Below are 27,559 nucleotides of genomic sequence, written 5' to 3'. Positions count from 1 at the left end.
ATTATACTTCCACCACGCTCAACTTTTTCCTCTCTGCGGGGAAAGCAGGAATATCGCGAGCCATAAGACAAAAAAAACTTTTTTTTTAATATTCCTCTAATTGCACCCCCCAAAAAGTGAAGAAGAATTCCCTTGGAAGAAGCGTCACCCCGCCGCCTCCCCCCTCCCTCCCTTCTTTCTATCCAAACCGATCAAGCACGCATCTCATCGATTCATAAGAACTGAAAAAAATCAAGAAATAAAAGGAGAGATAGGCACGCATGGGGGTGCTTTGATGGACCCCCCGTTCCTCACATAACCCTCCTCTTCCTCCTCCTCTTCTTCCTCGTTGGGATTTTTACGGGGTTGCGTTGGATCGGCGCACCTGGACGGACGCACACACGCACGTGCGCACGCTCAAGGCTTCGCTTCAAGTAAGTGCGCGTGCGCGCCGTTGTGATAAAGGTGGGGGGGTGGGGGGTGAGTGACAGCGAGAGGGGGGGGGGGGGGGAGAGACAGAGCGGCGTTACGTGCCGCCCATCATCAGCCTCGCGGAGGTTCAAGTGTGGAGGCGCTTCCACCTCCCCCCTCTCCTCCCCCCCTTTTTACTCCCCGTTTACTGTTTATTTTCTCCCCTTTTTTGGCGCACTTTTGACTGACGCCCGTCCTTTGATTGTGTCCCCTCAAGCACGCTTGGCCTGTTGCGGGAGATCGCGGAAGGGCGGGAGGGGAAGCGCTTCTTCGCCGCCGCCACCGCCGCCACCGCCGCCGCTGAGACCGCGACATCGCGGCCAGTCCGGGGGAAGGGAAGCCAAGGAAGGGGACGCCGATTTCGCCAACGCCGCTGCCGGTTCTCCTCCTCCTCCAGCGGCAGCGTCTCTTCGCTAGCGTGTGTGTGTTTTTTTTCCTTCTTTTTTGGCGACACACACACGCACACGCTCCACCGATGCGGGAGTCCTGAAACGGGGAGCGAGCGCCGACGCCCTGGGGGTGTTTGCCCGCGGGAAGCCTCCCATCCGCGGGGCCGCAGAGGAAACGCCGCCGCCGCCGCCGACGCCGACATGCCGCGGAGGAAGCAGCAAGCGCCGCGACGCGCCGCAGGTACGAACGGGCAAACTGCCTCTCACTCTCTCTCTTTGGCTTTTCTCTCTTCTTTACGATCTTCATTTTCCTCTTCGCTACTTTTTTTAGTCATTTCTTGGGAAAGCTGGCGTTGACGGAACAAAACTTGCGTCCGTTTGGATTTCTCCGTCGACCGGGACGTAGTTTAGCGGCATTGTAGCGTGGCAAAATGAAACATTTAGGTGTTGTTTGAAGGAGAATTTGAAATGATGTGATGATTTGATGTCTCCCTCTACCAGAATCGGCTCTTTTTTTGTTGTTTAGTGACATTTTTCCAGAGGTTTTGGATGTTGTTTGAAGGAGAATATTATATTTTGGAGCCTGGCTTCTTCAACTTTTTGCCTCGGGCAAAGAAAGAGTCCAGTTCAGGCGGAAAAAGGGAAAACGTGAGCATCTTCAAAATAATCCAAATGGGGGCACAAAGAGCAAAGCTTTGAATGTCGTTAAATAGACGACGGAGGAATCGTGGCTGTCCGGGGATGGCGACACACAAAAAAAGCAAGCGAGGGCTTTGAATCTGTCTTGAAATCTCCTTCATTGGAGCGAGCGAGTGAGCGAGTCGAGTCTTCTTTCCGTTTCCGCTACAACGAGCCCTGATTCGGAGTTTAGGAGCATTTGGGAGCGGACAAATGATCCAAAAATGATCCGATTGGCTTCGCAACACTGAACGCCGTCTGCCGTCGTTTGCCGACACGATTCACTTTTGGGGCAAACTTTTTGCTGCAAATTCCAGCGGCGTGTTAAAAAAAGCCTCCAGGCCAACTTTAGCATCCAAAAAAAAAACACCAAAAGTTGACAAATTTGACTTTTAACGGGGGGAGTTTCTCCGTTCGCAAAGATGAGCCGTTTTGCCATTGACTCAGTGACCGTTCGTCTGAGATTGAGCGGTCATTGGTGTATTTTCTTAAGGGTTTTGGTGTGATTTACAAGATCAAAATGTCGGAGGAAAGGAATAAGGCGTCGTGGCTCCACAAAAAAGATGAAAGATGACTTAGTTTGGTTTCCTTCTTATTTGTTTTGAAGTTGAACGGGCTTCTTTTTTCGGCGTTAGGCGTATTTCTGTGGGTAGTCGTGCCATTTAAAATAAAGTTAAAGTCTTCCTCATAAAATATTGTATTCATTGGACAACTTGCGACAAAACGAAAGGTCAAATCCGGTGAAGTCATCATTTTCAGGGTCTTTTTCTCAAGAAAAAAAATCCGGTTTGCGAGCCATATTGCCTATAAAAGCACGTCATCTGATTTAGTGTAGCGTCCCTTATTTGAAAAATGCCATTTCCCCCTAAAGCTGACATCACGCAGATCTTTCACGTTCTCGCCGATCGGTCAACTTTGGCCCACGTACGTCAGCCCCGAGCTCGTAAAAGACGCGATGCCGTCGTAGTGGGGCTCACCGTCGTAAAGCTGGGAAAATGCGGGTGTACGTATCACACAATTTCACTCTTAAAACGAGTTGCTAATTCTCCTAGCATTTGCATCCTCGCTCGTTATATCTTTTAAAAATGTCAATTTCCAATTTCACAAGGACCCGCGTGATGACATCATCACTGGGTCACAAACACACTATTTTTGTCTTTTATTCCGACCACGCCAATCATTTTTTTTGTCCGTAGCTTTCACGCTTTGCCGTTAATTAAAAATAATGAATGCACGGATTGCAATAGAAAAATGCCATCATTCTTTTTTTTTTAAATACATATATTTTTTCCACCCGTCTTCGAAGCGCACGCGCAACGGCGCACGTCATTACATATGCGCAACGACGGCGACTTGACGCCAAACGTAAACAAACACGCGAACGACGTGCACTTGACGGCGGATGGAGTATTAAAGCTTGCTTTAGAGAGACTTTGTTTCATCTTTGATTTAATTGGCTGCCCTTTGACAGCCACATTCATCAGTGGCCTTAATGGTCAATCACGCACACGCACATGCACGCACTCACGTACACACGCACGCACGCATGCACGCAAAGCCCCGGGCTGGCCTCTCTCGATGGCGCCGTTTTAGGGCTAATGGACGCCGCGAGACAGACGGACGGACATATTAGGATTCTCTGAACAGTTGAGGAAAAAGTCTTAGGCTAAAATGTTTCTCGTGTGTTGGTTGTTACGGTTTAAAATGCGCTTTTAGCGTAAACAGCGCCCTCTATCGGCCATTGCAAGTTCGGTGTTGTTGCTAGCGGGTGAGTGGAGAGCCATATGCACCCATTTAAATAGTTACGTTTATAAAGTATGCTTTGAGGGATGTCCCCATGTCCATTTCGTCACTTAGGATACAATTTTTTTATGTTACGATACGTTTGGCCGATTTTTAAACCAGTAAAAATACAACTCTATAAATTGCCTTACCTTAGATGTGAGTGTGAGCTATGATTGGTTGTCCTTTGACTCCTCGTGCCCCGTGATTGGCTGGCCACTCTTCCCCACCTGGTGCCCATAGTTGGCTGAGATGTGCTCCAGCACCCTTGGCAACCCTTGTGAGGATAGAAGTAAAAATAATTTAAAAAAATAATGGAGGCGGACGAGTGGTTAGCACGTCAACAAAGTTCTGCGGTCGAGGCCTTGCCATGTGGTGTTAGCATGTTCTCCCTGGGCTAGCGTGGGTTTTCTCCGGGTACTCCACTTTCCTCTCACATCCCCAAAAAACATGCATGCTAGGCTAATTGTATGCCAAATTGTCCTTGATACTACGGTTTCCCCTCACATCCCCAAAACATGCTTCCTAGGCTAATTGTAAATTAGCCCTAGCGATGAGTGATTAACTGCCATTGGCTGGCTACAAATTCAGTGCTCACAGTTAGCTGGGATAGGCTCCAGCACCCCCCATGTCCCTGGTGAGGATAAGCGGTTGAATGACTCATTGACAAATCATATTTTCAAGTGAAGTCTGCTGGAAATGCTACGTTTACAAACACGACGCGATACTCTCTGACTATGACCAGTTTACAAAGATATAATTGGCTGTTGGCTAGATGGACGGGGTCAGGGGTCAGACATGCCATGATTGGGTCATACCCGATCTTGTGACAAAATCCCAAAAGAGCCGTATACACCCAGTATTGAATGGGTGACGTCTTCGTCTTCGTCTTCGTGTTTGTTTACAAAGTAGAACTAGACCATTTCTGAGTATATCATTTTTTTTTTCTTTTTGGTGCGCCTGGGTTTTCCCGTCCCGCAGTTGGCGGTGGTAAAAAAAAATATTTGGTCAGGAAGTGCGGCGCGACGACAGGTTGATTGCGTTGCGAGGGAAAGGAGTTAAGACAGGACGGGACGGGACGAGAAGGGACGGCGAGGTGATTGTCCTTGATTGCGCATTTGAACGCTCTTGTGGAGGATCAGTGTGGCGCCAGTCAACCATCAAGCGGCTTAAATGGAGATGGGCTGGAAAATCAGGTGAAAGGTTGGCATAAAACTACACCGTCAGAAACCCCGCCGCCTCCCCTTAGTCACCGCAAAACAAATCAGCAAACTCGCCGTCCAAGCGGTGGTCGGAGAAGGAGAGAGACGCCGAGCTAAACGTTAGCCTAGCTTGATTCGGACTTTCAAGAGACGTTTTAGTGCGGCCGTTTTTGGATTTCGATGGCTGGTGTGTAGTATCGGTGCTGATATCACACCATTACAGTCGTCCCTCGATTATCGCAAATTCACTTTTTTTGTGATTTTTTTCAGCTATTAAATATATATATATATATATATATTTTTTTTTAAAGTTCAAAAAAGGTGAAAATCCACTCTGAAACTCTTACTTGGACTGAGCACTGAAAAAATAAGTTTTTTTTTCTAGGGGTGAACCTACGTGGCGGTTTTTCAATGATCGCGGCCATGTTTGGTCTACATTAACCGCAATATTTGAGGGATTACTGTACATATATTTTTTTTTTTGGTTAGAAAATCTTTTGTCTATTATGTATTCTTAAATGAGTCGATCACATATTTTTGCTCCCGAGTTCAAGGACATCCTTAAGCTAAGGCGTCACCAAGACGCAGCCCACCTTCTAAGTGGTGGCCCGGGGGCCAAATCTGGCCCGCCGCATCATTTTGCGCGGCCCGAGAAAGTAAATGAGTGTCGACTTTCTGTTTTAGGATCAAATTAAAATGAAGAGTATATATGTATATTAAATTTCCAGATTTTCCCCCTTTTAAATCAATCATTGTCATTTTTTAATCATTTTTCTGTGTTTTTAGTTCAAAAATCATTTTGTAAAATCTAAAAATATATTTAAAAAATCTAAAATAAACATTGTTTTAGGTCCATAAAAACGGAATATTCAGGGCTTTTAATCCAGTTCTTTTAATCCATTTATGAAAAAAAAAATCTAAATATTATATCTAAAATGGTTCAGCTCACGAACACCCTTGTTCTAACCAATGGGAGGCCGGCGAAGAGCAACTCAACTCCATGACCGCAATTTCAAAATAAAATACAGCATACTACAAGAGGACATTTCGAATTTTTCACAATTTGATTTTCTAACTGAAAATGAACCAGAATATCTCGTACGTTAGCGACTGAACTAGAGTACTTTTCTCACAAATTTCCACGTGGGCGACCGGCCGGATCCGGTTCGGGTTCGGTCCCGAGCCCAGATAGATGGCGAAGGGAAAGCAGCTGATTTCTGTGATTTGTGATTGCGTGTGCGCTAAAGCGCGGCAGCGAGAGATTAATCACGCTGCATGCACGTTAGCGTTAGCGCTCGTATCGGAGCGGAAATGCAGTGGCCCGTTTAAAAACATGCACGCACACACACACACGGTTTGTCTTTAAATAGTGCCTTGTAGAAGTACATTAAGGCCTCCCCTCTCTCCGTTGCGCCAACGTGTTGTTTAATTTGCGCCCCGCGTCCGCGCCGGCGGCCGCTAATGAAACACGTAAACATAATGAAGCTAATTAACCTTGTTTAAAGCAGCTTGGGATAATTATTGTCTTAATTAACAGAGTGAAAATGCCTTGAAAAGCACCACCTATTTTTTCTTTTCTTTTTTTTTTTTTTGGTTTAACGAGCAACGCGGCCGCTTTTACAATTCGCCGCGATGTCATTAAAACACACGCGTGTCATTTTCCTCTGATTATAACAAGCATGTTTTGCGTGTGCGCATGTGTGTGTGTGTGTGTGTGCGTTTGTGCTAATGTAGCTTCGATTGCGATTAATATTCGTCAAGCAACTATATCATCATACTAGATTTCCAAGAATATTTAGGCTGGAGTTTAATACTACTGTGGTAACAATATTATAAAGCATTAAAATTATATATATATAAATACATACGGTATCGATAGAGCAAGGGTGTCAGACTTTAACGGCAACTCGATTTCATGTGGGCCGGACAATTTAAGATATAATATTTAGATTTTTTTTTAATAAATGGATTAAAAGAACTGGATTAAAAACCTTGATTATTCCGTTTTTTATAGATCGAAAACAATGTTTATTTGAACTTTTTATATATATTTTTAGATTTTACAAAATTGTTTTTGAACTAAAAACAAAGAAAATATGGATTAAAAAAATGACAATTATTGATTTCAAAGGGGGAAAATCAGGAAATTAAATATATATCTATACTCTTCATTTGAATTTGATCCTAAAACAGTAAGTCGGCACTCATCATTTACTTTCCTGGGCCACACAAAATGATGCGGCGGGCCAGATTTGCCCCCCGGGCTGCCACTTTGACACCTGTGCAATAGAGTATGAGCCTATATCACACACAAATAGTATCGATGCAACACAAGTCAAAACTGCTAGTATTCATAGATCATTTGATATCTTTATCACTTCATATCATCACAAGCAGTAAATCCACACAAAAAGGGAATTGAACTCTCATCTTTACATTGGAGCAAAAATGCCAAAGTGGCGGCCCGCCGCATCATTTTGTGTGGCCCGAGTAAGTAAATCATGAGTGCCGACTTTCTGTTTTAGGATCAAATTCAAATGGAGTATAGATGTATATTAAATTTCCAGATTTTCCACCTTTGAAATCAATAATTGTAATTTTTTAATCCATTTTTTCTGTGTTTTTAGTTCAAAAATCATTTTGTAAAATCTAAAAATATATTTTAAAAAAGCTCAAATAAACCTTGGTTTTACATCTATAAAAAAACGGAATATTCAGGGCTTTTAATCCAGTTCTTTTAATCCATTTATTTAAAAAAAATTAAATATTATATCTAAAATGGTCCAATGTATATTACATTTCCTGATTTTCCCCCTTTCAAATCAATAGTCATTTTTTAATCATTTTTTTCTGTGTTTTTAGTTCAAAAATCATTTAGTAAAATCTAAAAACATATTAAAAAAAGCTCAAATAAACAGTGTTTTAGATCTATAAAAAACGGAATATTCAGGGATTTTAATCCAGTTCTTTTAATCCATTTGTAAAAAAAAAAAAAAAATCTAAATACAATATCTAAAATGGTCCGGCCCACGCGAAATCAAGTTGACGTTAAAGCGGCCCGCGAACCAACCCGAGTCTGACACCCTTGATGTACGGTACGCTGGAGAGTTTTAGCTTGCAGCGCTACTTGATGCTACTTGAATGTCAATTCCAAAGTAAAGTGAAAGGTTATTGGATGTTTTCCTCAGATATATGATAGGCCCCATATACTATAAGGACAATTTCCTTTTTTTTGACTCATATCGCCCAGCGTTAGCGTAGCATCCCAAGTCGAGGCGAAACTTTCCAACGGGACGAGGCCGCTTGGTTTGGGAATGACGGGCGCCTCCGACACGTTTGGCGCATCCCCGTACTCGTCCGTCTTCCCTTCTCTTTTTCCCGGAGGATAAGTGGCTGCCAATTTGAAGCGCGCCCACCCCGGCGCCCCCGCGCACCCTCCCGCCGCGCGGAATCTTCCGTGGCGGCACCCATTACGTTGACAGCTGTCAATTAGAGGCGCCCGGGTCCGCCTTGGTTACACGTTATCGCCGCCGCTTGATGCCGTCATTTGCTCTTCTGCCAAAAGTCAATAGCTGACACATCAGCACTTATTCCTTAAATTGGCTTGGGGGACCCCCCGCCCCACCCCCAACCCTCTTAACCCACCCGTAAAATAAGGAAAGTGAAAAGAACGGATTGAATAGTCGAGTAAACAAGTGAAAACTGGAAAATGGCGTCGGAGGTAAACAAACTATTTGGGGTTTTCACCCTATTGGCGCTATGATTGGCTTAGGATCGATAATACAGGGGCGTGCGTTAAAGTGCCTGATTAAAAATGCTTTGTGGTTTGACCACCCCAACATGTTGGGGGCGCCACCACGGTTTTTAGGACTTGATGTACGAGTCGTTTGAATATTATAACGTTAAAGTTGTTTTGCTTTCTGTTGATGCTTTAATCAATACTAATGATATTTATTTTTGGATATAGTGATTAGGGCTGGTATGCGGTTCTATTAGACGATACTATTACATGTATTTTTTTTACAAATGTAATTAAAAGAGCAATACACAAGTATATTAAAAATAGTAGCAATACGTTTTGAAAATTCAATTGAAAGATGAGGCCAGAAAATTTTAAATCCTTAAAAAAAACTGAAAAGCCTGAGGAGAAATTAATTATTAATTCAAAGTAATGTTTACATTTGTGATATATTTTTAAATAATAGAATTTTCCAATTTTTCTATGTATTTCATCTTTTTGGGATTGTTTTGTATCTTTCCAATGAAGTTTCCAAAAAATATTATGACCTGAAAAGAAATTAATTATTCATTCAAAATAATGTTTACCTTTGATATATTTTTAAATAATATAATTTTCCAATTTTTCTATGTATTTCATCTTTTGGGGATTGCTTTGTATCTTTCAAATGAATTTTCTAAAAATATTTCGACTTTTGTGAACAAACTGCCCTGTCCAAAATGAGCGAAAACAGTGAATTAGTGAAAGAGAAATTCTGGCATCAAAGGGCGAAACAACCTAAAAATTCTTATATATTTAAAAAAGTGATCATTAAAAAAGAATTTAAAAAAAAAAAAAAAAAAAAAAAAAAAAAAAAAACTGATCGCTACCAGCCTCTCACTTCAAATGGTTTGGACGCCTAGCCCTGTCAATAGCAGGCGACGAGTTGATTAGGGTGTGTTTGCGTCGTCCGTGTGTGTGTGTGTGTGTGTGTGTGTGTGTGTGTGTGTGTTTTGTGATGAATAACATGGCGTAATCAGAGCTCGCCTTGGCTGACATCCTTCTCAAGATGACAGCGGCTTCCTACTCACACACACACACACACACACACACACACACACACACACACTTGACAAAGCTCCGCCTCCTCCTGGTTTTATGTTGTGATCACTTTCAGATGCTTTCTAGCGTCAATATTGTTGTGAGGAAACTAAGCAGCAGGAAGTGGACTTTCTAGTACTACGAGAGAGGAGCATTTTCAAGTCCTCATTTGATTTCCTCGCAAAATGTCACATTGCCGCCGCCGGATCCTTTGCATCAACGCGCTATTTGGGGATTTAGCAAATTACGCCACCTGACATTTGGACGGAAAATCTAGATGGTATTAAAAGGTGGGGACCTTGGGCTAACTCCCAGTATGATAGCATTCACGCTGCCAGGCTCACCATACACCACATGTGTCAAAGTGGCGGCCTGGGGGCCAAATCTGGCCCGCAGTATCAGTTTGTGTGGCCCAGGAAAGTCAATGATGAGTGCCGACTTTCTGCTTTAGGATCAAATTCAAATGAAGAGTATAGATGTCTATTAAATTTCCTGATGTTCCCCCTTTTAAATCAATAATGGTCATTTTTTAATCCATTTTCTGTGTTTTTAGTTCAAAAATTATTTAGTAAAATCTAAACATATATTTAAAAAAGCTAAAATAAACATTGTTTTAGATCTATAAAAACAGAATATTCAGAGATTTTAATTTTCTTGATTTTCCCCCTTTTAAATCAAAAATTGTCATTTTTTAATCCATTTTTTCAGTGTTTTTAGTTCAAAAAACATTTTGTAAATCTAAAGATACATAAAAAAAGCTAAAATAAACATTGTTTTAGATCTATAAAAAACGGAATATTCAGCAATTTTGATCCAGTTCTTTTAATCAATTTATTTAAAAAAATCTAAATTTTATTATCTAAAATGGTCCGGCCCACGTGAAATCAAGTTGACGTTAAAGCAGCCCGCGAGCCAACCCGAGTCTGACACCTTTGCCATACGCCAATTATTCAATTGAATTTAATGCCTTTATTGTCACAATAGAAGTAAAATGAGATTTAAAGATTCACCATAAAGTACACACGCAAAGAAGTAGTTTGAAAAAGATTCATATACAATAAAAATGAAGTGAGGTAAAGGGTGTCAGACTCGGGTCGCTTTAACGTCAACTTGATTTCATGTGGGCCGGACCATTTTAGATATATTAAGATTTTTTTAATAAATGGATTAAAGGAACTGGATGAAAAGCCCTGAATATTCCGTTTTTTATACATCTAAAACAATTTTATTTGAGCTTTTTTTTCCTTAGTAAAGGAAAATCTCTATTAATCATTATGTTCCATATTAAAGTGGAAAACAGAAAATATTTATATATTTTTAGATTTTACAAAATGATTTTTGAACTGAAAACACAGAAAAAATGATTAAAAAAATTATAATGATTGATATCAGAGTGAAAATCAGGAAATATAATATACATCTATACTCTTCATTTTAATTTGATACTAAAACAGAAAATCGGCACTCATCATTTACTTTCTCGGGCCGCACAAAATGATGCGGCGGGCCAGATTTGGCCCGCGGGCCGCCACTTTGACACCTGTGCTCTAACGTGATGGTAACCACAACTAAATATATTTCTATTTGATTTCTACACTGGCGTATGAGCCGCAAAGCCAAATAATTGACCAATGGTCGCCATTGTTGACCCACGTTTTGGGACTTTTTCGTCGACGAAGCTAACATCTGCAGTGAGCAGTTAAGGGGGGGGGGGGGGGGTGGGGGGTGTCAGGACACACACATTCACACTTACGCACACACACACACACGTGGCGTCCCCCCCCCAGTCCACCCACACCACACATTCCCTTCCCTTCCCTTCCCCCCGCTCAGTTTCATTAGCTGACTGGCAGGGTGGCACTTTTCAAGCTCATTAGCGGGCCAGGATTTATGGCGCGGTGGAGGAAAAGGAGGAAAAGGCATCTGTCAATAATGGCGGGGCGGGGGGGAGCGAAGGCGCAATGGCGACGCCGCCGACGCCGCCTTTGAAAGCTCATTAGCTATGCGCTTATCAGGCATAAAGATCAAAAACATTAGTCAGCCCTCCACACACACACACACACACACCCGCCGAGCTACGTTAATTAGCCACGGGCGCTCTCGGAAACCAGGGGCGGGGGGATTTTTAGCGGGGGGGCTTTTAGCGGGTGTGCCTTTGGAGGGATGGCTTCGGGTTGCGCTCTTCCGCTTCCTGCGTGGGTTTTGCTTCGGGTTCTCCGCTTTCGGGCTACACGCCAACAATAGGCAGGCTAGCGTGATTGGTTGGTATGCGTCATTGCGGCTAATGATTGGCCGGAAGCCCATTGGGGGTAGGCTCCAGCACCCTCGCCAGCCTTTGGCGTCCTGTTTAACCATTTTTATCATCATTGGCAATGTGGTGATGTTTCCAAATGGTGATATACGTTTGTTAATTTGAGGACTTCCCGGGTCACTTCCTGTTGATTTTGGGGGATTGGCAGGTCACTTCCTGTTAGTGCGGGGTGACCGTTGGTTTCGTGGCGACAAGTTAAGTCCGCGCTTGTTTTGAGATTTTTGTAGGCGTGGAAATGGTGCGTTAAGGGATTTACGGGGCAGTTTTTGGTTGACCAAAGACGTCTTTTTTGGGTGGCAACGATGGCAAAAGACGCACGTGAAATCTCGCTGAGCGCCAAAGTCGGCCAGCCGGATGACTCGGCGCAATTGGCCCGAGTTTAGAAGGGAGGGCGGCGGCGGCGAACGCCACGTTGCCAAAAACTCTCCGTTTCCTTCCCGTCGTCCGTCACGGACGCGTGCTGACACGTGTCATTCATCAAAGTGTGTGTAATTATGCACGTGTGTGTGTGAGTGTGTGTGTGTGTGTGTGTGTGTGTGTGTGTGTGTGTGTGAGTGAGAGGATGTGAAGCAGACGGAAAGGCGGGATTACACCGTTGGCAGCGCTCCATTTCCCCTCTGGACCGTCACATTGTAACACAATTAAGCACGTTGCACCACGGACCTTTTATTAACAACATGTGCTAGCGAGCTAGCTAGCGAGCTAGCTGGCTAATAAGACGCAGAGCTAAAGCGCATGTTTCAAAACTGCGGGAATCTCTTATTGGATGGACTGACGGCGGTAGACGTCCAATTTATTTAGACTTGGGGCGCTGAAACATGATCACTTCATGCCGGATGTCTCGCTTTAAACGGATTCGAAGGGATTTTGAGCATTTTTAACCTCTTGATGCCTGAGTTTTTTTGCATTGAGAGAATGTGTAAGTACGGAAAGACCTATAGAATTGGAAGAAAAAAATTAAGAATGGGGAAAATCTTAAATAATTTCATTTTATGAATCGCTTATCGTCACAAGGGTCGCGGGGGGTGCTGGAGTCTATCCCAGCTGACTTTGGGCAATAGGCAGGGGACCACTGCAATTGTTTACCACCCAATCACAGGGCATTTAGCTTTCTTTCTTATTTTTTAATTTGGTTTTAGACTTTTCCTGTATTTTTTTTCTATTTAATCTGTTTTTTTTTTTAATTAATACTACTTGTGTAGGCCCAACACCCTAATTTGTGATGTGTATACACCTTGTCATAGTACGACTACTCTTTGCTAGTTAGTGTACATCAAGGGTGTCAGACATTTTAGATATATTTAGTTTTTTTTATTTTTATAAATAGATTAAAATAACTGGATGAAAAGCCCTGAATATTCCATTTTTTATAGATCTAAAACAATGTTTATTTGAGCTTTTTTTTCTTAGTAAGGGAAAAATCATTTATTTAGTCATTTGTTTTTCATTTCAAAAGGAAACCACATTTTTCTTTAATTATGTTCAATATTAAAGTGAAAAACAGAAAATATTTTTATATATTTTTAGATTTTACAAAATGATTTTTGAACTAAAAACAAAGAAAAACATTGCAATTATTGATTTAAAAGGGGGGAAATCAGGAAATTTCATATACATCGGACCATTTTAGCTATAACATTTAGATTTGTTTTTTTTTATAAATGGATTAAAAGAACTGGATTAAAACCCCTGAATATTCAGTTTTTTATAGATCTAAAACAATGTTTATTTAAGCTTTTTTTATATATTTTTTTTTTAGATTTTACAAAATGATTTTTGAACAAAAAATACAGAAAAAAAATGATGAAAGAATTGCAATTATTGATTTAAAAAGGGGGAAAATCAGGAAATATAATATACATCTATATCTATCATTTGAATTTGATCCTAAAACAGAAAGTCGGCACTCATCATTTACCTTCCCGGGCCATACAAAATGATGCGGCGGGCAGATTTGGCCCCTGGGCCGCCACTTTGACACCTGTGGTGTACATGATACATTTTACGTATTGATTTCATTTTGCTCTATTTTGTCGGGGTCGTTGTTCACCTGGAAGCGCTTTCATTGGTCGTCATCGGACATAAAACAATGCGGACTACATCGGAGACGAGCACGGGAACACACGGGACACTTTTTGGGGAAACCTTGTTGGAACGCGGCCATTTTATCCGGATTTACTCTTTTCTCCGCTTGCCTGCCCGGAAGCTAACTTTTTAGCTTTTCTTGTTCTCCTCACTCCACTCTGATCTTTCATTTCCTCTCTTTGTCCTGACCCTGACTTTCCACGCTTCCTGCCTCTGCATACACACACACATACACACACACACACACACACAAAGTGTGCTAGCTCGGGTTACAGCTCTGTAGCCGTCCAGTCTAAATAATAGCTCGGTGATGAATGGCAGGGCCACATTCATATCCATCAACAGGCTTTTTTATTTTTTTGGGGCATCCATCTTGTGTGAGGCCTCCTTTTGAATCGGGGAGCTTTGTCATTGCGACTGACTCACGCCAATAGTCAAGGGAAAGCGCTACCGCAGAACCTCCATGTCAAAGTTTTCCTCACATTTTGATCAATTGAGGCACCCGTGCAACACTGGGACCAACTTCTCCTTCAGTCGGTCACTTGGAAGTGAAGGTCAATAAACGAATGGCGGGCGTTTGGGGGACTACTTTCAGACAAATAAGGGGTTTTTGACCCATTTTGACATTTGACCAACACTAGGCCAACTTCCAGGGTGACGGAATAAAGCTTCAAATGGAACTTTTCCTCCAATTATGAACGCAAGACATGCTGCAGTTATTCTAAGGCACAGGTGTCAAAGTGGCGGCCCGGGGGCCAAATCTGGCCCACCGCATCATTTTGTGCGGCCCGGGAAAGTCAATGATGAGTGGCGACTTTCTGTTTTAGGATCAAATTCAAATGAAGAGTATAGATGTATATTAAATTTCCTGATTTTCCACCTTTGAAATCAAGTCATTTTTTAATCATTTTTTTCTATGTTTTTAAGTTCAAAAATCATTTTGTAAAATCTAAAAATATAATTTAAAAAAGCTAAAATGAACATTGTTTTCGATCTATAAAAAACTGAATATTCAAGGTTTTTAATCCAGTTCTTTTAATTCATTTATAAAAAAATAAATCTAAATAATCTATTTAAAATGGTCCGGCTCACGTAAAATCGAGTGGACATTAATGCGGTCCGCGAACCAACCCGAGTCTGACACCCTTGCTCTAAGGAGAGAGCGCAACGGCATCTTACTGACGGCGTTCAGTAAAAGATTTACAGAGCAAGCGATGTTTTTAGCCCAGGTGGCAGCACATTTACGTGGCGGCTACAAAAAGTGGATGGCGATTTATTATCCGCCGTGATTTATTTATAGATTTGACGGCTGCTCGGGATGAACTCGGTCGGGTCGGAGGAAAAACTACAAGAAGTCAAATGGCGATACGTATGTAAATCAGGTCGTGATTGTAAATCCCATAGATTTGACGGGCTGGTAAAACGGGAAATGTCTCTCGGGGATAATGCCAAAAAAAGTTCTGGATTCTACTTTTCAATGGTTTAAAATACACTGAAAATAAATGAATAAAAAACTGAGAATTTGTTCTTGAAACAAAAAATGATTTGAAATTTTAAAACTATAAAAGTCTATGCAAAAGCACACCTTGGCCCAATCAGCTTCAGTCAACCATCTATCCCACAGGTGTCAAAGTGGCGGCCCGGGGGCCAAATCTGGCCCGCCGCATCATTTTGTGCGGCCCGGGAAAGTAAATGATGAGTGCCGACTTTCTGTTTTAGGATAAAATTCAAATGAAGAGTATAGATGTATATTACATTTCCTGATTTTCCCCTTTTTAAATCAATAATTTGAATTTTTTAAATCCCTTTTTTTTCTTTGTTTTTAGTTCAAAATAATTTTGTAAAATCTAAAAATATATAAAAATATTTTCTGCTTTCCACTTAAAATTTGGTTTCCTTTTGCAATGAAAAACAAATTGAATAAATGATTTTCCCTTACTAAGGAAAAAAAAGCTCAAATAAACATTGTTTTAGATCTATAAAAAATGGAATATTTAGGTCTTATAATCCAGTTCTTTTAATCCATTTATAAAATTAAAAAAATCTAAATATTATATCTAAAATGGTCCGGCCCACGTGAAATCAAGTTAACGTTAAAGCGGCCCGCGAACCAACCCGAGTCTGACACCCTTGATCCTAGCCTAGCCTAACAGTTTTGATTCCACTGATTTTGAGTTTGACCTTATAACCTTTGACCTTATGCGAGCCAACTGTCCCAAAATATCATCAATTTTTCTCTTGAAATCAATCATATCACCTGTCCTGCAAATATGAACTCAATGTAGCATTGAAGCAATGCATTTGTTGCTTAGCTTAAAAAGTTCATTTTCTGACCTCTGCGACCTTTCCACTTACTGTATACATTAAATTTAATCAACATTATCCCTTTATCCAGTTATGCATTGTGTTCTGCTTTTATAAAAAACACATCCAACCTACCTATCGCCTTCTGACCTCTGTGACCTTTGACCTCATGACCCCCCACCAAAAAATTAAATCCCCTCTTCCACATCCTGCAATTATTAGTTCAACATCGATAAACGTGTTTTTTTCAATTATTAGCGGATTAATGATGGCATCCCAACTGGAATTTGCGTTTTGGCTGCAAGTTGCTCCAATTCCAGTATAAAACATTGAGGTACTCGCGCACGCACGCACGCACGCACGCACGCACGCACGCACGCACGCACGCACGCACGCACGCACGCACGCACGCACGCACGCACGCACGCACGCACGCTAGCCATATATTACAATTACACGCCCGCGCCACGTTAGCATATCGCAGCAGATAGCGTTTAGGCGCTTTTTTTTGCGTACATATCCAACCCCCTTCTGATTTACGGCGACCGGTCCGTCGGCCGGCGCTCATCCATCAGCCGGGGGTTGCTAGGCGATGGCGGCGGCGGCGGCGGCAGCTGTTTGCTTTTTTTGACGGCGACGGAAGGGGCCGTCAGTCAGCGCTTTTCACCTGCAACCCGATAATTAATCAAACGGCGGGAGGAAGATAATTAAAAAGATAGGGCCAGGTTAAGGCGGCCACGTTTGGGTCTGTCGCCGCTCTCTTGGCGCCTGGAAATGTTGACGACGGCAGACGCCGGCGAGCGGGGACGGCGCGAGCTGATAAAGAAGAAAAAAAGGTGGCGCTCCTTCATTAGCGCCGCGTCAAGAGAGAAAAGCGGGCAAAAGAGCCGGAGCTTGTTCGCCGATGACCGCCCACTCCATCAAAGTGCCGCTCTCGCTTTTGGACTGGCGCGTGCGTCCACTTCATTCTTTTTATTTTGAAGGCTTCAAGCTCCAAGTCAATGTCATGCCACGTATTCTGATTCAAACTGGGCGCATTAGCTTACATGCGCGCTAGTTTACAGGCGCGCTAGCTTACAAGAGACTAAACCATGACAGGGAAAATAAAAGAAAGTATTAAATCATGAAAAAAAAAAAAAAATCTGGCCCGCCGCATCATGTTGTGTGGCCCGGGAAAGTAAATGATGAGTGCCGACGTTCTGTTTTAGGATCAAATTCAAATGAAGAGTATAGATGTCTATTACATTTCCTGATTTTCCCCCTTTTAAATCAATCATTGTCATTTTTTAATCTTTTTTTTGTTTTTAGTTCAAAAATCATTTTGTAAAATCTAAAAATATATTTTAAAAAAGCTCAAATAAACATTGTTTTAGATCTATAAAAAAACTGTATATTCAGGGCTTTTAATCCAGTTCTTTTATTTAAAAAAAATCTAAATATGATATCTAAAATGGTCCGGCCCACGTGAAATCAAGTTAACGTTAAAGCGGCCCGCGAACCAACCCGAGTCTGACACCCTTGCGATAGATGGTTAACAATAGACAAACGGAGGACAACCGGCTGAAGAGGCATCTGTTAGCATCGCAGTTTTCCAAAACAAACAACTTAAGCTGTCAGCGGTCAGAATGAAATAAAAACAACAATGACTGATCGCAAAAACTGTGAACTCCTCTTGTGAGCTAATTTATGGTACATGTAAATGAAAGCATCTATAAATACGCTACAAAAGAGAACATGAATAATTTCAAATAATCTCTAATAGAGTTCAAGGCCTACATTTTATGCCACTTTCTTTTTCTCTTCTCTGTAAAACTATTTTAAAATGTGTTGTTTCACGGCAAATTGAATTGTGCCCTACTTTTGATAGTCGTGGCTATTCGGTAGCTTGTCTATGGTGTTTCCCATGATGTGTTAGCATGAAGCTAGTCAGGTTGGGATCTGTATTAAATGTCAATCGCGTGGGCGTTGCCATGGCGACCGGTGTGGCCTCGTGTCGTTTTTGGACACGCGTTTGGACCATTTTCGTTATTTATGATCTATTGTTTTAATGTTTTATCATTTGAATGGATTTTATATGTCTTTGGATTTCTATTATTTATGAAAGCTCAATTTACGCCAACTTGACCCAATTTTTAAGTCTTATTTAGAGCCTTTTTATTCGATTAGTTTTGATTGAACTCTTTCTTTACCAATTTAACACACGTAACTTTTTTATTAGTTTGATTGAAAGCGTATTCATTTTTTTATTGAATTACCAGGTTTGAGACGATACGCGATAAGAGTCGTTGGTGGCGACCTTGTACGTAAAAATCTGGCAAACACATTAAAAAAAGACAAAATTGATCCCAAAACAGCACTTTTTGTGTGTGTGTGTGGTACGCTAGCAGTTTTTTTGTCTTTTTTATGAGCTTAATAAATCACCTTTGTTGTCAATCAAGCGGCGGAGAATAATTGGATGCGGCTGAGGCCCGGCGTGATGGATTATAAATCATTCCAGATTAAATTAAAAGATAATGCGCAAATTTAATGGTTTGTGTTTTGCATTCTAAATTGCCTCCCAGCGCCCGGACTTTATTGCCTTTTTTTTTTTGGTTCTTTTCCCCTATAACGTTTCATAACGTTGCACTTTTTTTCTCATTTTATTGCTCACAATCTCCGCTCGGATGCCTCGATGGCCGCATTACGATATATATATTCATATATATGAATGTAATATACGCACGTAATTGCATGTTTGATTAGATGGTGATCATCTGCGAGGCTTCATTGCACGCAGAAAGAAAAAAGGGGGCGGGGCTATCTCAGATCTCTGGCGAGGAACACAAATCCTCATTAACCCCCGCGGTGCCATTGACAACGATAGCCATCGTTATTTTGCGATGGATTGAAAGGAGTAGAGCACAGGTGTCAAAGTGGGAGGCCCGGGGCCAAATCTGGCCCGCCGCATCATTTTGTGCGGCCCGGGAAAGTAAATCATGTGTTTTAGGATCAAATTAAAATGAAGATTATAGATGTCACTAATATTTCCTGATTTTCTCCTTTTGAAATCAATAATTGTCATTTTGTAATCCATTTTTTTCTGTGTTTTAGTTCAAAAATCATTTTATAAAATCTAAAAATAAATATCTAAAAATAAATTAAAATGAGGACTATAAATGTATATTATATTTCCTGATTTTCCCCTTTTTAATTAAATAATTGTAATTTTTTTATCCATTTTTTCTGTGTTTTTAGGTCAAAAATCATTTTATAAAATCTAAAAATAAATATATAAAAATAAATTACAATGTAGATTATAGATGTATATTATATTTCCCGATTTTTCCTCTTTTTAAATCAATAATTGTAATTTTTTTAATCCATTTTTTCTGTGTTTTTAGTTCAAAAATCATTTTATAAAATCTAAAAATATATAAAAATAAATTAAAATGAAGATTATAGATGTACATTATATTTCCTGATTTACCCCTTTTTCAATCAATAGTTGTAATTTTTTAATCCATCTTTTCTGTGTTTTTAGTTCAAAAATCATTTTATAAAATCTAAAAATAAATATATAAAAATATTTTCTGTTTTCCACTTTAATATTGAACATAATTAAAGAAAATGGTTTCCTTTTGAAATGAAAACCAATTATTAAATAAATGATTTTCTCTTACTAAGAAAAAAAGCTCAAATAAACATTGTTTTAGATCTATAAAAAACGGAATATTCAGGGCTTTTAATCCAGTTCTTTTAATCCATTTTTAAAATAAAAAAATCTAAATATTCTATCTAAAATGGTCTGGCCCACATAAAATCGAGTTGACGTTAACGCGGCCCGCGAACCAACCCGAGTCTGACACCCTTGGAGTAGAGTCAAGCTCCGTTTGAAACGAGAGCGTCGGCAGGGAAATAAACCTTGTTGGTGCCGTGACATCTTTTGATGGGCGCCGTCCAAACGGATCAGGGCGACCGCGGATGAGGACTCCGCTTGCACTTCCTGTTTATCTTCCTCTTCAAGCGTTTTGGTGCTAAGGTGCTCCAAAAGTCCAGTGGGGAACCCCGTTTGGTGAGGTTTTTCCATTACATAAGGGTGGGCGGGGCCTCCTGTTTCATTTGGTTTGGCGGAACTCCACAATGGGAACGAAATCCCGCCAGGGCCGGGTCGTTTGACTTTTGTTTTGGGTCAGTTCCTCGTTGTTGGAGGGTACTGGCAGGTCATCTTCAGACCATTTTCTGTCCATTTGTCCATTCCCGTATATTTTGAGGTATTTCCAGGTGGTTTCCTGTTCATTTTAGATCACTTCCTGTGCATTTTGGCCATTTCCATTAGATTTTTGATCATTTCCTTGTTTGAAACGTGCTTCCGAACTCGGTCAACTTCATAAAAAGTGATCTCCTTTTGCGTAGATTAAACTCTGAGAGTCCTCCTCAGCTCCGCGTGGCACTTCCTTCCATTAATTAAGAGCGAACCGGCACGCCGACCGAGGTGGGCGCCATTATCTCCGAGTCCGAGGTCACGGCGTGGCGAAGCTCCGACGTGGAAGCGGGCCAACAGCCTCGGGGATCAACTTTGTGCGGACGTTTGCGGTCGACCTCAAAGTTGACTTTGTTCCAAAGACCGCCATCCGTCTTCATTAGTATCTTCCTCACTCTGTTTTTCTCCTTTTCAAGGACTTTTCCCGTAGAAAATAGTTGGAAATCAACTCGGGAATTGATACTATTTGGTGTCTTTATGCCGTGACGGGGTGCATCAATGTTTTGCAGACTAAAACTACTGCTGAATAAAGTCTGATTTGGAATTTTAATGAACTTAAGTATCTATAATGATGCCCCCATGAACACCATACAAATCTTGTCAAAAAAGCGGAGTTGCCGTTTACTATACCCGGGTATATTAAACGGAAGGGGTATATTAAATGGCGCACAAACGGGAGGCTCAAAAAAGCAAAAATCATTTCATATACCCGGGTATATTAAACAGCAAAATACGGTACACGTAAAAATTATGTTATGATATGAGTTACCAGAAAATGCGTTTTAGAGTTACCCGCCATTACCATTACTTTCAATAGTGAAAAATTACTAGCAAAATAACCCCACGACAAAACCAAATGACAGAGTATCGATACCCATCGTGCGGCGTGAGCGAAAATGGAAAAAAGACCCATTGACTTTTGGACAGAGGTCAACGCGCGTCTCGCCGATTTTTCCTATCCCAACACCCGAGCAGCTGTTTGTCGACAAGCCGCCCCGTCAAACGACACGCGTTCGTCATTTAATTCCAGCCGTGGGCAGGTGCGCGCCGACCGGTCGCCACGTTTGGCCTTGACGGCTTCGCGCTCGTTCGGGTAAACAGCTGTCGCGGGCAGATGGCCCGTCGCCACAAAACGTCACGTAGAATGGGGTTTTTATCGTTCTTTTTGGCCAAAAACCATCATCTGTTGTGATTTCGAATCCCCTTCGGTCTCGGGTTTGTAACGCCGCCGCCTGCGAGGGGGAGAGATTTGAATCTGAATTGAAAGCCCGGAGCGCAAGCTAGCTAAACTGTAAATAATAACGGCAAAGTTTTTCTAATCTCTGGTAATTGAAGCAAATGGCTTTTCGTGCGGTGGCGGTGGCGGCAGCGCAGACTTGTCGCACGTAACATTCATTTTTATTTACGAGGCGGGCTGAGCGGCGTAATGAGTGAGGAGGCACGCTTAATTGAAACGGCGAGGGTGTCTGTTCGAGAAGGCATTAGAGGAGGCCGGCGTATTAATTGACAGACAGGAAGTGCCGTCTCCGAGGTTGATACAAGTAATTTATGACTTCTGAAAGCGCCGCCGCAACGTGCTTCATTAATTTCAAATTTACTTTTAATTTCAAGCTGTTGCCCCTTGAGAGGAAGAAGAAGGTGGCCAGTTATCTTTCGGCACCCCCATCCGTCCCCGCCGTTCACGTTCCCCGGCGCAGAACAAACAGTGTGGCGGACGCGGAAGTGGGATGTGCAAAAATAAAGGGGAGGAGTCAGAATCGTCCAGAAGGCGTGTCGTTTCTCGTATCGTGATTGACGGCTCTCCTTGTGTATGGGTCTAAGACAAGGGTGTCAGACTCATGTTGGTTCGCGGGCCGCATTAACGTCAACTCGATTTGATGTAATTAGATATAATATTTAGATTTTTTTTTTTTTATAAATGGATTAAAAGCACTGGATCAAAAGCCTTAACTATTCCATTTTTTATAGATCTAAAACTGTTTATTTGAGCTTTTTTTTCTTAGTAAAGGAAAATCTCTTAATCATTTTGTTCCATATTACAGTGGAAAACAGGAAATATTTTTATCTATTTTTAGATTTTACAAAATGATATTTGAATTAAAAACAAACACACAAAAATTAGATTTTTTTTATATAAATGGATTAAAAGAACGATTAAAATCCCTGAATATTCAGTTTTTTTATAGATCTAAAACAATGTTTATTTTAACTTTTTTTAAATATATTTTTAGATTTTACAACATGATATTTGAACTAAAAACACAGAAAAAATGATTAAAGAATGACAATTATTGATTTAAAAGGGGGAAAACCAGGAAATATAATATAAATCTATAATCTTCATTTTAATTTGATCCTAAAACAGAAAGTCGGCACTCATCATTTACTTTCCCGGGCCACACAAAATGATGCGTCGGGCCAGATTTGAACCCCGGGCCGCCACTTTGACACCTGTGGTCTAAGCGGTACGGAAAATCTATTGACGGTCTTTGCTTGGCTTCTAAGAACGGTTCCTCTCTTTTTCCCCCCCTAGCGTACGTCCCCGAAGACGAGAAGGACGCGGCGCTGCTGGACGAGGACCCGGAGGGCGAGGACTCGGCGCAGGAAGGGGAGGAGACACCTACCAAATTCCCCCGCCGGGACGGAAACGAGTCAGGATCCGCTCCCGACTTACACCAGTCGCCCAACGTGGCCGACTTCTCCGGCCAGGAGATGGACAGCGAGTCCCACCTGAGCGAATCCAGCGACAGAATGTCGGATTTCGAGAGCCTCCCGCTCAAGGCGGAGGAGGACCTTCTCCTTTTCAAGGACCCCGACGGCAGTCTGTCCCTGTCCGGGGCGGTCAGGGACAACGCGGCCACCCCTGGGATCGGCGACGAGGCGGTGGTCTCCGCCTCGGCCTTTCCCGCGGGCTCGGTGGCCGACAGCCTGGAGAAGATGAAGGCCATCTACACCTCCTTTTTGAGCAACTCCTACTGGTCCACGTTGAACCTGAACCTAAGCCAGCCACCTCAAGAGAAACCCCCTCGCAGCCACAGTAGTAGCAGCAGCAGCAGTAGCAGTAGCAGCAGCTGCGGTAGCGCCGGCTACGACTGGCACCAGACGGCGGTCAGCAAGAGCCTCCAGCAGGCCTCGCAGAACCGTCTGGTCCTGGGCCAGCACCCCGCCGGACTCCCGCCGGCGCTGTCGGGCGAGGCCGGCCTGTTCAGCACGGTGCAGCTCTACCGGCAGAGCTCCAAACTCTACGGCTCCATTTTCACCGGCGCCAGCAAGTTCCGTTGCAAGGACTGCAGCGGGGCCTACGACACCCTGGTGGAGCTGACGGTGCACATGAACGAGACGGGTCACTACCGGGACGACAACCACGAGGTGGACGGCGAGGGCGCCAGGCGCTGGTCCAAGCCCAGGAAGCGCTCCCTGCTGGAGATGGAGGGCAAGGAGGACGCCCAGAAGGTCCTCAAGTGCATGTACTGTGGCCACTCCTTCGAGTCCCTGCAGGACTTGAGCGTACACATGATCAAGACCAAACACTACCAGAAAGTGCCTCTGAAGGAACCCGTGACCCCCGTGGAGGCCAAGATCATCTCGGCTCGAAAGAGGGGCCCCGCGGAACTGGAGGTCCCCAGCTCGCCGGACTCCAACGGAGGGGCCACGCCCAAGCCGGGGTGCCCGGCCGACGCCAACGAGCTCCTGCAGAGGGCGGCCCACCCGTACGTCACCCCCAACAACCGCTACGGACACCAGAACGGCGCCAGCTACGCCTGGCAGTTCGAGTCGCGCAAGTCGCAGATCCTCAAGTGCATGGAGTGCGGCAGCTCCCACGACACGCTGCAGGAGCTCACCGCCCACATGATGGTCACCGGGCACTTCATCAAGGTCACCAACTCGGCCATCAAGAGGGGCAAACCCATGGTGGAGACACCCAGCCCGGCGCCCCCGCCCAGCATGGAGGAGAAGTTCCAGTCGGTGCCCCTGGCCGCCACCGCCTTCTCGCCGCCGCCTGCCCCCGTCCCTCCCCCGACCGGCGTCTCGCCCGACGGCCACCGCGAGATGGAGATCAAAAAGGAGGAGAAGGAGGAGGAGTGCACGAAAGAATCCTTCCTCAACAATAACTGCAACAGGACGCCGGGCGGCGAAGAGGAGACGGAGGAAAAGTTTGACGTCTCGTCCAAGTACAGCTATCTGACCGAGGAGGATCTGGACGCCAGTCCCAAAGGAGGTCTTGACATCCTCAAGTCCCTGGAGAACACGGTGACTTCTGCCATCCACAAAGCCCAGAACGGATCTCCCAGCTGGGGAGGCTACCCCAGCATCCACGCCGCCTACCAGCTCCCCAACATCATGAAGCTCTCCCTGGGGAATGCCGCAAAGAACTCGACCCTCAAGTACGCCTTCCCCGGGGCGGAGATGGTGTCGCCCGGCGGCGGCAAAACCCAGACGCTGGCGTCCCCTCCCAGTCGCCAAACGTCACCCGTGTCCAAGAACAACTTCCACGCCATGGAGGAGCTTGTCAAGAAGGTGACAGAGAAGGTGGCTAAAGTGGAAGAGAAGATGAGGGAGCCGGGCGGCGGGGCCAGGCCGTCCTCGGCCAGAACCACGCCCTCGCCGTGCCCGAGCGAGGCGGGGGACCCCAGGCGAGGGGATTCCCCCAAAGACGGCAAGGACCGGCGGAGCCCCGACGTTCCTGACGGGGCCAACGGGGACGGCAGGGGCGCCGAAGAGGAACCGTCGGAGAGCGGCGCCGAGTTATCGGCGGCGTCGCCACAGTCCGGCTCCCTCGGCGGCGGCACGGCCATCATCACCGACCACCCGCCCCCGGAGCAGCCCTTCGTCAACCCTCTGAGCGCCTTGCAGTCGGTGATGAACGCCCACCTGGGCAAGGCGGCCAAGCCCGCCCTGCCCTCCCTGGACCCCATGAGCATGCTCTTCAAGATGAGCAACAGCCTGGCCGAGAAGGCGGCGGTGGCAGCCTCCACGCCGCCCTCCTCCCACCTGAAGAAAGCCGGCAGCGAGCACCCGGATCGCTACTTCTACCGGGCCAACCTGATGGGGAACGACCAACCCATGGATCTGACCAAGGGCAAGCACGGCGAGAAGAGCGCCTCCTCCCCGCCCGCCGTGGCGGTGGCCGTGACCAGAGCCTCGGCCGCCGTGGCCTCCTTCATGTCCTCGTCGCCCCCCAAGGAGAACGCCCTGTCGGACATCTCCGACATGCTGAGGAACCTGACGGAGAAGCAGGCCCTCAAGAAGGCCCCCGCTACCGGGGGCCTGTCAGAGCGCTCAGAGGTGGAGGGCGCCACCCAGGAGGAGGCGGAAGAGGTGTCGCCGGCCCAGAAGCGCAAGGGCCGGCAGTCCAACTGGAACCCGCGCCACCTCCTGATCCTGCAGGCCCAGTTCGCCTCCAGCCTGAGGCAGACGGCGGACGGCAAGTTCATGATGTCGGACCTAAGCCCGCAGGAACGCATGCACGTCTCGCGCTTCACGGGCCTCTCCATGACCACCATCTCCCACTGGCTGGCCAACGTCAAGTATCAGCTGCGGCGGACGGGCGGCACCAAGTTCCTCAAGAACCTGGACTCGGGACACCCGGTCTTCTTCTGCAGCGATTGCGCTTCCCAGATCCGCTCCCCGTCCACCTACGTGGGCCACCTGGAGGCCCACCTGGGCTTCCGCCTGAGGGACCTGGCCAAACTATCGGGGGAGCGTCTCCTGGGCCCCGTGTCCCAGCAGCGCCTCCACCGAGGACTGTCCGACAAACTCCTGGCCCACTTGCACCCGTCCGGGCGTCCCCTACCCTCGTCGCTGCCGTCCTTCCCCGTGGCCCTGCCCTCGTCCCTACCCGCCCCGGACTCGGCGGCCGCGTCCCCCGACGAGGACGAGGGGGGCGGCGCGGCCGCCCGGCGCTGCAAACTGTGCAACCGGACTTTTGCCAGCAAGCACGCCGTCAAACTGCACCTGAGCAAGACTCACGGCAAATCCCCCGAGGACCACGTCCTGTACGTCTGCGAACTGGACTAGCATTAGCGCGAAAGAGCTCTAGTAAAAAAGACGCTCGAGTTTTTCGGAGGGCAAGACGAAGTTTTAAAGAGGAAAAAAAAAACTACAAACGAACTGCTGGGGATTCCGTGTAAATGAAGTTTTTTTTCGACATGAACCACGTGAAAAGCTGCATGCATCGCCAAAAAATTACATCCGTTTTTCTGTTATTATTTTTTTAAATCAACGCTCACTTTACGACCGCACTGAAAAACATACAAATGAAAGAAAAAAAAATGTTCCTATTATTTCACCTATGTTTTGTTTGGTTATTTTTTAATACTAAATGACTGTATACTTGACTGTAAAGTAATTGCTAACATGGCTAAGTCAGACAAGGCTTAGGAACTCATTCATTCATTCATTCATTCGCTGCCACACTCACTTTAAATGGCTACTAGGAATCAACTAGTATGAAAAGACCACACCAATATGGCCTCACAGTAGCCATGTTGATAGAGGTGACGTTCCTATTGACATTAAAATGAAGTCATAACGAGCTTATTTCCGAACTGATAATGTGCTGTTCACCTACTGGCGGCCATTGGCAACACTACAATTAGTCCAATAGTCATTAACTCATTGGTGAATCTCTGGCATTGTTTTTTTAAAGGGGTGCGCGTAGTTGGCGGCCATCTTGGGTGGGGCAACAAGTGTTTGGAAACTAAATCTCAAAAAGTACGTGACACTAGTATGTTGTTGTATATTCTTATTATTTAAATTCATCATCAATTATTATTTTGAAGTAATTTTTGAATATTTTAAAATGTTTTTCTTTAAACTTTTTTTTAGATGCTATTATGATTCCGATTACGATTGTAGTTATAATTTATTTGAAATATATACATGACCTTGATTGATCTTTTGATATTTTCTCGAATTTTGGGGGTTAAAAAAAGACAAAGTAACAAGGTAAAATTATGTCAAAAAAACAGATATGAAATATAACTTTTTGGGGAGTTTGTTTGTTTGTTTGTTTGTTTTCAGTGTTGCCCTGGTGCCGTAGGTCAGTGATAGCACTTAAAATGCAAACATTTAAGCTCTTTGAATGCAAAAAATATAAGTCAAGCCCCTCCCCCCCTCATATTTCATATGGTGTCATATTTCTCGTCTCTACCGTTAAAAGACTGGAAAAAAAAGTTTGTTCAGGGGCCTCTTTTTCTTCAGGTCTGTGTAAAATATGTACATATCATATGTAAAGTGAAAAAAACCAACAAATAATTCCTGTCTAAATTATACATCATTTCTATATTTTTTAATTTA

At 44.0% G+C, this 27,559-nt stretch overlaps 2 protein-coding genes across 2 annotated transcripts in view; one reads left to right on the top strand and one right to left on the bottom strand.

The window, feature by feature from the left end:
- Positions 1 to 27,559, bottom strand: part of LOC144068650 (uncharacterized) — a 43,373-nt gene that overhangs the window by 7,043 nt on the left and 8,771 nt on the right. The window lies entirely within an intron of this gene.
- On the top strand, positions 215 to 27,163 carry tshz3b (teashirt zinc finger homeobox 3b). The gene is made up of 3 exons (XM_077593266.1): positions 215 to 413; positions 668 to 1,080; positions 22,794 to 27,163. The coding sequence occupies exons 2-3, from the start codon at positions 1,041 to 1,043 to the stop codon at positions 26,276 to 26,278; spliced, it is 3,525 nt and encodes a 1,174-aa protein (XP_077449392.1). The 5' UTR covers positions 215 to 413; positions 668 to 1,040; the 3' UTR covers positions 26,279 to 27,163.

Source organism: Stigmatopora argus, chromosome 2 (genome assembly GCF_051989625.1).
Source record: "Stigmatopora argus isolate UIUO_Sarg chromosome 2, RoL_Sarg_1.0, whole genome shotgun sequence".
NCBI classification, from domain to species: domain Eukaryota; kingdom Metazoa; phylum Chordata; class Actinopteri; order Syngnathiformes; family Syngnathidae; genus Stigmatopora; species Stigmatopora argus.
This window is presented reverse-complemented; position numbering and strand designations above follow the sequence as displayed.

Bases quoted from the DNA above. Each gene is read 5' to 3' on its own strand.
- tshz3b (XM_077593266.1), top strand. From the start codon at position 1,041: ATGCCGCGGAGGAAGCAGCAAGCGCCGCGACGCGCCGCAG. The intron at 1,081-22,793 runs GTACGAACGGGC...TTCCCCCCCTAG, and splicing joins AGCGCCGCGACGCGCCGCAG to CGTACGTCCCCGAAGACGAG.